This window comes from Paroedura picta, chromosome 13 (assembly GCF_049243985.1).
Source record: "Paroedura picta isolate Pp20150507F chromosome 13, Ppicta_v3.0, whole genome shotgun sequence".
Lineage (NCBI taxonomy): Eukaryota > Metazoa > Chordata > Lepidosauria > Squamata > Gekkonidae > Paroedura > Paroedura picta.
Window position 1 is genome coordinate 37,235,521 of NC_135381.1, and position 13,765 is coordinate 37,249,285.

General features: G+C 49.7%; 2 protein-coding genes across 5 annotated transcripts in view; both read right to left on the reverse strand.

Moving 5' to 3' along the window:
• Positions 1-13,765, reverse strand: part of APOOL (apolipoprotein O like) — a 400,760-nt gene that overhangs the window by 205,801 nt on the left and 181,194 nt on the right. The window lies entirely within an intron of this gene.
• Positions 1-13,765, reverse strand: part of LOC143822809 (connector enhancer of kinase suppressor of ras 2-like) — a 415,535-nt gene that overhangs the window by 169,599 nt on the left and 232,171 nt on the right. For all 4 annotated transcript variants that reach the window (XM_077308411.1, XM_077308412.1, XM_077308413.1 and 1 more), the window contains exon 7: positions 9,014-9,073. In XM_077308411.1, the coding sequence (XP_077164526.1) occupies positions 9,014-9,073 (60 nt within the window). The remainder of the gene's footprint in view (positions 1-9,013; positions 9,074-13,765) is intronic.

Sequence of the window (13,765 nt, forward strand, 5' to 3'; positions counted from 1 at the left end):
CTCCTCCCACATCACATGACTTTGGGTGGGAAAGTCACTCTGTGAGAGGAGGGGTGAGCACTCTTGGGAGGCAATTTTTTACTTTAGCTAGCTAGTTATTTCTCTGTGGCAGGCCTGCGATCTTTGCAGAACCCATGTGTGACTGCACAGAAACCACAAAGATGAAGAGTTGGTTTTTATACTTTGCTTTTCACTACTCAAGGCTTACAATCACCTTCCATTTTCCCCACAACAGACACCCTGTTACCGTCCGCCCAACGCGCCGCCAGATGTCCTGCCCCGCCTGCTGGAGGCGGCGGCCGCCTGGGCGTTGCAGTACCCCAGGCTTCTGATCCTGGGTGACTTCAATGTCCACGCGGATGCGCCCTCTCCAGTCCATGGCGGAGACCTGGTGTCATCCATGGCAACACTAGGATTTTCGCAATTTGTTGCTGGGCCCACCCATCATGCCGGACACACACTCGACCTGATTTTCGGCGCTGGGATAGAAGTGGATCTGGATACAGTTTTGGCTGTGCCGTGGTCAGACCACTATGCCCTGCGGGCCCGGCTCAGGATACCACCCCCCCCAGTTGGGCGGCGGGCGCATTTTAGCCCGCCCGTGGAGACTTATGGATCCAATAGGATTCCGGAATGCTCTGCGGGACCCGATGCCTCCTGGCGACTCACTGGCGGCCATGGTGGAGGACTGGCAGTCCCGCCTATCGGCTGCCATAGATGAGATCGCCCCTAAACGTCTTCTCTGCCCTCGACTCAAACGGGCACCCTGGTATACCAGGGAGCTTCGGGAGAGAAAAAGGGAAGTGAGACGACTGGAGCGAGTGTGGCGGAAGAAGCTACGAGACGAAGCTACGAGAACATCTCATCGCACGCTTATGAGGGCGTATGAGATGGCGGTGAAAGTGGCAAAACGGGAATTTTTTGCCGCGGAAATCACGTTCGCAAACTCTCGCCCGGCCCAAATATTTAGAACAGTTAGATCCCTTACCGCCCTTGAGGGGCGCCAAAATAGTAGGAAATTAGAACTAGGCTGTGAGGCTTTAATGAGCCATTTTGCGGACAAAGTCTCATCGCTCCGCCGCGCTCTTCCTGCCACAGTTAATACAGTAAATGAACTAGAGACCTGTTGGCCGCCTTTGGAGGTGACGTTCGATGGCTTCAGACGGCTCTCTCTACCCGAAGTGGACGAGTTGCTAGGTTCGGTCAGGGCGACCACGTGCCCCCTCGATCCCTGTCCGTCATGGCTCCTCAAAGGAGGGGGGCAGAAGATAGGAGGCCAGCTCAGGGATATTGTCAATCTCTCCCTGGACTCCGGGGAGTTCCCTGAGCAGCTAAGGGAGGCAGTGGTCCGCCCTCTCCTGAAAAGATCTATGCTGGACCCGCCAGACCCAGACAGCTACCGCCCAGTATCGCACTTAGCGTTCCTGGGCAAGGTGGTCGAAAGGGCCGCGGCAGACCAGCTCCTGGCATTCTTGGAAGAAACTTCGGCACTCGATCCATATCAGTCTGGCTTCCGACCTGGCCACGGGGTGGAGACGGTGCTGGTCGCCCTGCTGGATGATCTCCGTCGCCAGCTGGATAGAGGCGGGTCGGCAGTGCTGGTTCTTCTGGACCTGTCGGCCGCTTTTGACACCGTGGACCACGAATTGTTGGTCCACCGCCTCGCCGAAACGGGGATACGGGGCACAGCTTTACGCTGGATACGCTCCTTTCTCCAGGACTGGACCCAGAGGGTAGCAGTGGGGGATGAGCTCTCGCGCTCCTACAGACTTCCATGTGGAGTCCCACAGGGCGCGGTCCTCTCTCCCACATTATTTAACGTCTTTATGCGCCCTCTGGCCCAGCTGGTCCGGAGTTTTGGACTGGGTTGCCACCAGTACGCTGATGACACCCAGCTCTATCTCCTCATGGACGGCCGCCCGGACTCTCCCCCGGAACCATTTGCCAGATGTTTGGAAGCGGTGACAGAATGGTTCAAGCAGAGTCGTCTGAAACTCAACCCCTCCAAGACGGAGGTCCTGTGGCTGGGACGCAGGGGGCAGGATCAGGAAGCGCGCTTGCCCACCCTGGGAGGGGCGCATCTTACCATCGCGTCCCAGGCCAGGAATTTGGGCGTGATCATTGATGCCTCCCTAACTCTGGAGGCGCAGATCAAAAGAGTAGCAGGCCAGGCATTCTTCCAACTTCACCAGGCCCGACTACTAGCGCCCTACCTGTCCCCCGAACACCTGGCCATGGTGATCCATGCAACGGTCACCTCCAGAATAGATTTCTGTAACTCGCTCTACGCGGGCCTTCCCTTGGCCTTGATCCGGAAACTTCAGCTAGTGCAGAACGCAGCTGCCAGGGTCCTCACTGGTACACCTTGGAGGGCCCATATGCAGCCAGTGCTGAGGCAGCTGCACTGGTTGCCAATTGCTGCCCAGATCCGGTTCAAGGTTTTGGTTTTAACCTTCAAGGCTTTACGCGAGTTGGGACCCACATACCTGAGGGACCACTTATCGCCCTATGCCCCCCGTAGAGCTTGACGTTCTGCGGGAGAAAATCTATTGGTCGTCCCCGGCCCTAGGGAAGCACGCCTGGCCTCGACCAGGGCCAGGGCCTTCTCGGTCCTGGCCCCTGCCTGGTGGAATGAGCTCCCGGGAGAGCTGCGGGCCCTGCGGGACCTTCCATCGCTCCGCAGGGCCTGCAAGACGGAGCTCTTCCACCAGGTTTACGGTTGAGACCAGGCTTAACATCTACGCCCCCCCGGGACCTGAGGATTGGGATTAGACACAAGTACCATCAGTATCCCCTCTCCACTTGCTAGGGGGGGAATGGGTAGTTGATTAGCCGCTCTTGCCAGGTAGTCATTAACTATTGACATGTTAATTGGTTTTAATGTATTTATGGGGTTTTTATACTGTTGTAACCCGCCACGAGCCACAAGGGAGTGGCGGGAAATAAATTCAATAATAATAATAATGATGATGATGATGATGATGATGATGATTATAATAATAATAATAATAATAATAATAATAATAATAATAATAGGTAGTGCTCTGAGAGCTCTGGCAGAACTGCTCTATGAGAAAAGCTATAGCAGGACTGTGACTAGCCCAAGGTCACACAGCTGGCTGCATGTGGAGGAAAGAGGAATCAAACCTGGATCTCCAGATCAGAGGCCACGGCTCCTAACTGCTACAGCAAGTTGGCTCTCAATATGTTTGCAATAACCGGCAGCAGGTGCCTGGGGTCTCAGGTCTTTCACATCACCTACAGCTTGTTCCTTTTAAGTGAAAAGTGCCAAAGATTAAACCTGAGACCTACTCCAAACAAGGATGATGCTGTGCCACACAGCCATGGCTTCCTCAGGTCTAACCTTAGACTTCTTTTGCTGTCCTCAGTAATTTCCCCCCATTGTTGCCACTGCTCTATCCTGAATTTAAGGAAGCTTTGTTCAGTAGATCAGATATTCCCAGTTGCTGAACTCCATGCACATATTGTGGCTGCAGCCTTCCCTGCCTCCTCCCCTCCCAGCCTTCCCTAGATTGATGACTCCTAACCATCCCTGGCTTGTTCCTGCCAACATTTTCCATTAACCTGACAAAAACTGCCTCTGCCTCAGTGCCTGGGATTATGTTTCAAGGCAGCAATAAAACTCCGCTTCACCTAGGTAAGCAGAAGTACAGTCAACTTTGGCCAAGAGCAGAGAACAGCTTTAGAGGAAAGAAGCATTCGCTTCTTCCTGGCTGCATTCCATCTTCCTATTTAGATAGTATTGAGCTTCTCACTTGAAATATTTCGGCAGGCAACAAAGAGCTCAATAAGAACCCAAGGAAGAAAAATGCAGCCTCTTCCATAACTCCTGTCCTTGCCAATATAGGAAGGCGGTTAGCTTGGAGATGCAAACAGAAGGGCTCCTAGGCAGAGCAACAAAGGGAGAACTGGGTTTGAGGACTCACTTCCTGAAACAATAGGGAATCTGCCCAGCTGGGAGTTTGTGGCAGCTTATAGGAAGCAGAGCAGCAGGCCCAGGGTATGGGAGGTCCATATGCAAGGTCCATAGCACCAGAGCTAGCAGGGCCCTACTGGAGCACAACTGCCGCTGTCCTTTGTGCTGAAGAAGTAACAGTGGCGCACCCTCGCAGGAAGCCACTGATACCTACACTTTGCCGAAACTCCATGTACTAACATGAGCATAAAAAAAGAAAACAACCTAATTTTTAAAAATCTGAGTACACTCCGGGGCTGCCATCCTCTTTGAAGACTGTATTCCAGTTTCAGAGCATTAATATTTATTTGTTTGTTTACTTATTTTTCAATTTCTATACCGCTGGATAGCAAAGAGTTAACTGAAGCCTGATTAGGAGGGGAGGGAAACTCCACCCCCTGAATTTGTTCTGTTTCCTTAGCTTTGGGTTGCAAAAAAGTAGTTGTGTTCTGCAGCTCCTGTCTCCCCCCCCCCCATTACAAAAGTGAACCCCTGGGATTCATCTTGGACCTTAGCTGATACCAGGCTTCCCTGTGTGGCTCCCTCTCCATCTTTCTGTATTTGGAAGCCGGGGCAGTTTCTGCAAGGGCCAGGCTTGGTCATGTGTTCAAAGTATGGATATTTTGTATGTTTTGCTGAGGCGAAAGGGGAGCACCTAAAGATTGTGGGGGGAGGGAGGGGAGCACCTGACTTCTTGCAAAGGGAAGACTGCAAAGCCCATCTTCTGAACCACTGCAATGAACAAGTCCCTTCCAAATGTTTAACAGGATGGAGTGGAAAAACTGCCACAGATCTGGCCAGCTGACTCACCCCCCCCCCCCCGCCACTGTCACCTTCTCCTCTGCAACTTGACAGTCCAAGCAATGAGGATCCTAGCCTCAGTTGAAGCCGGTGGGGAAGAAGAGCGCAAGATGTATGCCTGTAAGCTGTCTGCACATGTGCTCTCTGGCAAGCTCTCTGTCACTCAGTGTAGGGGCTTTGCTGGCAAGGCAGTGGTGGGGCTGCTGGAACCATGTGCTGTGTGGGTAAACCAGTACTGCAGAGGAGCATATATGTAATGTCAGCAGGACAGCTACTCACAGCAGACCTTAAGGCTACATTCTATCTTGAGGACCAGAGGGGATGCTCAGGTATAAGGCAAAGGACTCCTAGGATCTGGCAGGCTTTAGGTGAGGGATCCTTCCCTAACCTGCTGTCCTGGAGACACCATTTGAAGAATGTTTCTGGTTCCAAGATTTCCTTTCGCATGTAGAAGGCTCCTCCTCCAAGAACAAGGCTTAGCATGATACAGTGGTTAAGAGTGGGGGGACTCTATTCTGGAGAACCAGGTTTGATTACCCATGAAGTCAACTTGGTGATACTGAGCCAGCTTAGTGCAGACTTCTAATCTGGTGAGCTGGGTTTGATTCCACGCTCCCCCACATGCAGCCAGCTAGGTGACCTTGGGCTTGCCACAGCACTGATAAAGCTGTACCAAGCAGTAATATCAGGACTCTCTCAGCCTCAGCTGCCTCGCAGGGTGTCTGTTGTGGGGAGAAGAAGGGAAGGTGACTGTAAGTCACTTTGAGACTCCTGGTAGAGCTGTTCTGACCAAGTAGTAGTAGTAGTAGAGAGCCAGTTTGTTGTAGTGGTTAGGAGTGCGGACTTCTAATCTGGCATGCCGGGTTCGATTCTGCACTCCCCCACATGCAACCAGCTGGGTGACCTTGGGCTCGCTATGGCACTGATAAAACTGTTCTGACCGAGCAGTAAAATCAGGGCTCTCTCAGCCTCACCCACCCCACAGGGTGTCTGTTGTGGGGAGAGGAATGGGAAGGCGACAGTAAGCCGCTTTGAGCCTCCTTCGGGTAGGGAAAAGCGGCATATAAGAACCAACTCTTCTTCTTCTAGTAATATCAGGGCTCCCTCAGCCTCACCTACCTCACACGGTATATGCTGTGGGGAAAGGAAAGGGAAGGTGATTGTAAACCGCTTTGAGACCCCTACAGGAAGAGAAAAGTGGCATATAAGCACCAACTCTTCTTCTTCCTTTAGAGCTCTCTCAGCCCTACTTACTTTATAGGGGAGAGGAAGGGAAGGCGATCGTAAACTGCTTCAAGAGTCCTTCAGTTCGTGAAAGTAGCGTATAAAAACATCATCTTCTCATTTCATCCAGTTCCAAAAAATGGCAAATCCAGTTACTTCATCGAGATCCCCTCCAGTTTGTTTAAATGTGATTCTTCTTCTTTTCTTTCGAATGCAATAAAAAATGTTGACTATCTATGCCAGCATTCTGTATCCTTGGCCAGCAGTAGCAGAATCAATTATGCAAAATAAGCAGTAAGAATAGAAATAAGGCCTGCTCCCTCCTTTCTGTCATCCAAGCCAATGAATGCAGTCATGGCTTTGATTGACATGCATGTGACATCTCTTCCCAACAAGCTTTTCCCTTGTCTACGGAGAAAACAAGAGCAAATCCCGGATCAAACAAAATAGTTTCCTCTGTTCCTTTTCCAGTTTTTTTGAAATGGTTGCCATCAGCAAACACCAAAGTCTATACTGTGAAAAAATGAATGTGCTGGGTTTGCATCAGCAGCCAACAATTTGTATCATATTCAAGTTACTCTTGCAACAGGGCAACTCTAGCCATTTGGACTGCAGCTCCTGCTGCTATTGCTTCAGCTTATATGTCCAAATTAAGAAGAAGAAGAAGAGTTGGTTCTTATATGCCGCTTTTCTCTACCCGAAGGAGTCTCAAAGCGGCTTCCATTCGCCTTCCCTTTCTCTCCCCACAACAGACGCTCTGTGAGGGAGGTGAGGCTGAGAGAGCCTTGATATTACTGAAGAAGAAGAGTTGATTCTTATATGCTGCTTTTCTCTACCCAAAGGAGTCTCAAAGCGGCTTACAGTCGCCTTCCCTTCCTCTCCCCACAACAGACACCCTGTTAGTTGGGTGAGGTTGAGAGAGCCCTGATATTCCTGCTTGGTCAGAACAGCTCTATCAGGAGTCTCAAAGCGGCTTACAATCCCCTTCCCTTCCACTCCCCACAACAGACACCCTGTGAGGTGGATGAGGCTCAGAGAGCCCTGATATTATTGCTTGGTCAGAACAACTTTATCAATTCTGTGGCAAGCCCAAGGTCACCCAGATTTGGAATATGCAAGATCTGTGGTGTGCATGACTGAGCAGAATATAAAGAATGTCCTGCAGGGGACATATGTGTTTTTAGCATAGTTAGATCACAGACTTCCTGATATTTTTCCAGTTATCTCCTCCACTATGCTAATTGGCTCAATAAGAGACTTTCTACTCTTTTGAGCATACTTCCTCTGTGCTTGCTTCCAGAACTAACAGAAACTGCAGGCAACAGAACAGTTAGGTGTCTCTCTCTCTCTCCTCTTTCTATACAAAGTTGTTTCTTTTCATAATAAAACTATTTTAGTATTTTAAGCAGCTTGGGGCTACACGTCCCTCTGCCAATCAAAACTCTGCCAACAAAGACTTTTGTCCCAGTCAGTGAGAAGGCAAGTTCCCGCACTGGTTAGACTGGACTGAAAAGCATGCCAGTCCTGAATGTCTAGGCCAGGGGTAGTCAAACTGCGGCCCACCAGATGTCCATGGACTACAATTCCCAGGAGCCCCTGCCAGCGAATGCTGGCAGGGGCTCCTGGGAATTGTAGTCCATGGACATCTGGAGGGCCGCAGTTTGACTGCCCCTGGTCTAGGCAATCACATTGTCACATGACATACCTTGGCCTACTGCTGTGCAATAAGGCTCCAGTTTTTGGCTGATGGGGGGCGGGGCAGGAGGATGCAGAAAGGAAAGAAGATGTAAAGAATTGGAGAAATGAGTGAGTCCAGATGAGGGTTACGAAGATGGTGAGGAGGAGATTGGTCTGTTTAGCCTGGACAGAAGGCGACTAAGAGGTGATATGATAACCACCTTCAAATACGTGAGGAGCTGTCATAGAGAAGATGGAGCAGAGTTGTTTTCTGTTGCCCCAGAGGATCAGATTAGAATCCATGGGTTGAAATTAATTAAAAAGAAGTTTCGGCTAAACATCCGGAAGAAGTTCCTGACAGAGCGGTTCCTCAGCGGAACAGGCTTCCTCGGGAGGTGGTGGGTTCTTCTTCTTTAGAAGTTTTTAAGCAGAGGCTAGATCATCTGACAGGAGCCTCTTGTGGTGCAGAGTGGTAAGGCAGCAGTCATGCAGTCTAAAAGCTCTGCCCATGAGGCTGGGAGTTTGATCCCAGCAGCCGGCTCAGGGTTGACACAGTCTTCCATCTTTCCGAGGTCAGTAAAATGAGTACCCAGCTTGCTGGGGGGTAAACGGTAATGACTGGGGAAGGCGCTGGCAAACCACCCCGTATTGAGTCTGCCATGAAAACGCTAGAGGGCGTCACCCCAAGGGTCAGACATGACTCGGTGCTTGCACAGGGGATACCTTTACCTTTACCTTTAGATCATCTGACAGAAATGCTGATTTTATAAACTTAGGCGGATTGTGGGCAGGAAGGGATGTGCCTGTGTTTGTCTCTTGTGGCCCTTCCTTGCATACCCAGGGAACTGCTAAATGGCCAGCACTACAGAATCTTAATTTGAAAAACAAGACAATCATCATATATAGAATATAATTCACTGAGGATATTTCCTATCAAGTTCCACTGAAGTGGACAAGACCACAGTTAGAAATTACAAGGTCACACACACAGGAATAGAAAGCAAGCAGAAGGACATCCGTTAAATGTGGCTCTAGTTCTAGGTGAGGGTTTCACAACCAGCCACCATGAGTAAGGCCAGAGATAGAAAAAGAAGCAGCAAGCCGTCTCTTCTCAGTACTTGGACTGAGGTGTCCAATAACATCATGTTTTACTTTAGATCCGTATTCGTTTTTGACTTGCCATAAATCACTTTAGAAACCAATTTTTTTTTCTGAGTTGAGAAACAGGAGAGAAAAATTAACTGCCAAAAGGTTCATCATGGGCCCAGCTCATGGTTATAATGGTCAGTTCATGGAAATATAAGAACAAAACCATCCAAATTAGCAGAAACATACATTTTCCGTGGTTCCAGTGATCACGTGTAGGCCATCGTATGTCGACTTGATATACATCCCCTTAAAAAGAACAAGAAGCCACAATTAATATCCGGAGCTAGTGAATAGTCTATAATGAGCTCTCTTAAATAGGGCAACAACAATCAAACTGCTAGCATAATAATGGCAAAATGCTTATTCTCAAGTAAGTAAACTTCACAACGAAGCGACAATCGCAGTGCAGCATGAGAGCTTTGGGAGAAACAAAACATTCTTCTGCAGGGTCAGTTCTCTTACTTGCTCTCCCAAAATCTCACATTTGTATTTGTCCTTTCTTCCAGTGAGCTCAGATAACAGACACATGAAATTATTTGATATCCTAACAGCCTTCTGAGTTAGATAGAGAGAATATGACTGAACCATAGGTACCCAATGAGGCAGGGAGTTGAATCTAGTCCACTATGTTGAAATCTTACCACCTACTCATTACACCAGTGTACCTAGCAAAAGTAAAAAAAAAGAAGAAGAACAAGAACAAGAAAAGACATTTCTGAGAGAGGACACTGGAAATCTCTGGAAGTCCAAGTCACATATTTGCATGATGGAATAGTGGGATTCTGTGCCTTTAAGGCAGGGGTAGTCAAACTGTGGCCCTCCAGATGTCCACGGACTACAATTCCCTGGAAATTGTAGTCCATGGACATCTGGAGGGCCACAGTTTGACTACCCCTGCTTTAAGGCCTGCCCTCAGTTACATCTGCCCTTCATCTGGAATCAAAGTTGAAGGCAGCTTGGTTTATTCAGTTTATTTCAATACCAGATCAGTTCAAGAGTATTCATTAAAACAATAAAAAATGCCAAGTACAACATCAAAATCGAAAAAAAAATCTTGTGTGTCCCATTATAATCCAACATTGTGCACACATTTTACAATAGTTTTATAAAGTCTCAAGCACCTGTTTTCATCTTGTGCATACTATTATATAAAATTTTGTTAGGTTTCATTATGAGTAATTTTCTTTAGAGAAGTCTGAAAGGTAGATGGAAGTAGAGAATAGTTCTGATCTTCCAGAGGAATGTATTAAAATCAGCATAATATATGTATAATGTATATCATTGTGGCATGGTATTTCCTATTTGACAAGGGCGAATCTGCTGAGAAGAAGGAATGAAAGAAGCTGAAGGCAAGGGACTAAAACATACCAAAGTGAAGATTCTCCTGTACTCAGGAATTTCTATGATAATGAGACATTATGCTGGTAAAAAAGTCTTAGTATAGTACATTGCATTAGGAGACAAATGCAACCAGGTTCTGTCAGACTGAAGGGCCAGGTCCCAGATCCATTGCTTAATTATTTCAATGATCTTCTGGAAGCCTAGATTTAACAAGGTTGCGGGGTCAGGGAAAAGCCATAATTTTGGAATTTTCCTTCGACAGTTCTCAGACTGTTTGAATGGGGGTTATCCACAAATATAAGGAGACGATCAGATTATAGTCCAAAAGCAATTTAGAACCCAATAATATTTTCAGTCATGAAACTCAAATACTTTGGCCACCTCATGAGAAGGAAGGACTCCCTGGAGAAGAGCCTAATTCTGGGAGCGATTGAGGGCAAAAGAAGAAGGGGACGACAGAGAATGAGGTGGCTGGATGGAGTCACTGAAGCAGTCGGTGCAAACTTAAATGGACTTTGATGAATGGCAGAGGACAGGGAGGCCTGGAGGATCATTGTCCACGGGGTCGCGATGGGTCGGACACGACTTCGCACCTAACAACAACAACAATATTTTCAAGGTATACGCTTTCAAGAGTAAGCTCTTGTTGTCAGACACAGTAAAACAGAAATGGAGATCTGGGTCCTTCTATCCTAAGAGGATGGGAGAGGTACTGTAAAGAAGGATTGCAAAGGATGCAAAGACACAGTGCATACAGCAGGGGTAGTCAAACTGCGGCCCTCCAGATGTCCATGGACTACAATTCCCAGGAGACCCTGCCAGACCCTGGCATACAGTAAACAGCTTGATTAAAACAGAGGGGAATGTCTTGAGGGGAAGAAAATTAGCCTCTGTAATAAATATGTAATTCTATAATTCTTTATTCGGTAATCTGTAATTGCAGTCTTGAGGTGAATCATTGTACATAACTTGTGAATTAACTTGAGTTAGTCCCTGAGGACTGCAATTCATTTTTAACTAATAGGTGGCCATTTGAACCCACACTCATTCCTCAAGTGGAACCATCCCTGCTTTCAGCCCGAGGAGAGCATTTGGAATACATCAAGAGACTCCAGGTATTGATTGCAAGAACTTAGACGTACGGCTTCCAGAGGGTGAAGATCTTTATCAAGGCAGACCTGGAAAATATACTTTAATTGGGTAGCCACCTCCCCCTGAAAAACCTTTATAGCTGAGGGAACAGAAGAAACCCCTTCAGGAAAAACAGATCTCAAGATGCTTGAGGTTATAATCTATGGGCATTCTCAGAAATATGCTCTAATAGCCTGGTTTGCTGAGTGTAGTGGGTAAGAGGGTGGCCAGACGGTCGCATAATCCCATAAAACACCTAGGCCACCAAAATAGCCCACCCAAACCAGCTAAAAATCTGCAAAAACTCAACAAAATTAAGATAATAATAATTAGGGAAACCAAGAAACCAAACAACAGCAACAGAATTTAAATAATTAATGGTCATGGAAAGAAACGGAGAAAGGCAACTACAAACCAACAAATGGAAGAAGAAAACACAAGAAAACTATCTAAGAAGAAAAATAAGAAGAGAAGAAATCAACTAAAAAATCCAAAACGGAGGACAGAGTGAAGAGGTGAGCCCACACAAACTCTCCTATCTTCCCTGCGTTCCACCTCATGCAGACTATCGGGACCTGGGCCAACTGGGCTCCAACCACTGAGGGCTGAGCTGGGCCACCACTGCCACCTCAGGGACTGCAGGGAACTGGGCCATCGAGATCCGTGTGGGACCGCCATCTCCCTCATCCAGACGACTGAGGGCCCCTGTGCGCCCAGGCAGCTGAGAGCTGTGCTGCCACTACCTCACCCCAGACCACTGGGAACTGTGCCAGGCCACCCCAACCCCATCAGGCCATTGGGACCCATGCCGGTCCGCCGCCTTTCCACCCGGATAGCTGTGGGCCACTGCCGTCATCTCTAGACCAGAGGAAAATATTTTTTTTCTAGACCAGGGGAAAATATTTAAAAGAAATTTTGTTTCTAAAATGAACATTTTACCATGAATGGGGAACATATAATAAAGTAATTATAAAAAATAAAAGTACATTAATGTATCCAAAAGATTATAAAAATTAGTGTACAATTGGAACTAGAGACTTTTCTTTAGGGACTAATTAAACTTTGTTTTTATTTATGACAACAGCAGAAAGAGTATTATATGTGCTACAGATTCAACATTACCCTCCGAAGAGGAAAGGTTGATCAAGAGCATGGGGAGCTTGCAGAGATGGCCATGGTTACTTCTTTAATCAGATAAAAGTCAATACCTGTATTTATTGTTCAGTGGAAATGCTTTATAAACTTTTTGCATAAAATGGAAAAAAATAATTTATTTGTGGATTTGATGATAAAGAGCGGCCGAGCCTCAACAAGGCCGCAGTTGACGCGGCTGGGGGGTGGGGCCGGAAAGACGCGACGGCGGGGAGCGTCGGCGCGCTAACGGCGCGCCGACGGGAACGTAGAGGGCGGAGCCGGGCGCCTGCTTAAAAGGCGCCACGCGGCTCGGGGACGCTCTCTCTCGCCGTCGGAGCCGCAGAGGACAGCGTTCACGGGATCCTCCTGCGGTCGGGCCTACCTGAGGGCGAGGCGAAGCGCAGCTCGGCGCTCAGTGGAGCCGGGGCACGCGGCTCGGCGGCGGAGGATCGGCGGCGGCTGGAGACGGCGGCTGGGACCAGCAGAAGAGGCCGGAGGAGCGGAGCGAGAATGGCCCGGCGACGATCTCGAGGCACGACGGGCGGGGCCGAGGCCGGCACTCCGGGAGCTCGCCGGGGGGCGGGGGAGGGCTCCGGCAGCCGGGTCCGGAGCAGGGCTAGCGCTATACGCGCGCGGGCCGCTTGGGCGGCGGCCGTGCCACGTGCTCGGGGATCGGCCCGGGCGGCCGCTGGGAGCGGCGATCGGCCTTCGGGGGAGGCAGAAGGGGAGCAGGCCAGATCCCGATCGGGGCTGCGCGGTTCTCGCCGCCCCAGCAGGGCCTCGTCAGAGGGCGGGAGCAGGAGTACTGGGGCGAGGCCCAGCAGGAAGGGCCGTGGGGGCCGAGGGGGGAGTGCCTCCCCTAGGCCACCTGGCACCCCTGTGGCTGAGACGACCAGGGGCAGGAGCACCACCAGGAGGGCGAGGGGCCCAGCCAGGGCCGGGCGACGGGGGCGCAGGGCCGATGCTGCGGCCGCCTCTAGGGGGCGTGGCCAGCCGGTTACTACTACCAGGCCTGAACCTGGTAGGGCCCAGCCCTCTGGGGTTGCCCGGTCGCCTGTCAGCGCCAGGGCCAGGACGGGCAGAGCGGGGGAGAAGGGGCCCGCTCCCCTCCCCAAGGAGGATGCCGCTTATTGGCGGGGGTATTCGGCTGCCTTGGCTCAAATGGCGGGCAGTAGCATGAGCGAGGGTTCCAGGGATGGTTACTCCTCGCCGGGGTCTGGCTCCGGGCGTCGTGGTCTTTCTAGTTCATCTGCAGGGAGCGGCAAGCCTGGCAAGGCCGACCCGAAGCGGGAGCGCACGCGCCGGAAGGACCCCAAGCCACGGCGTAAGGAC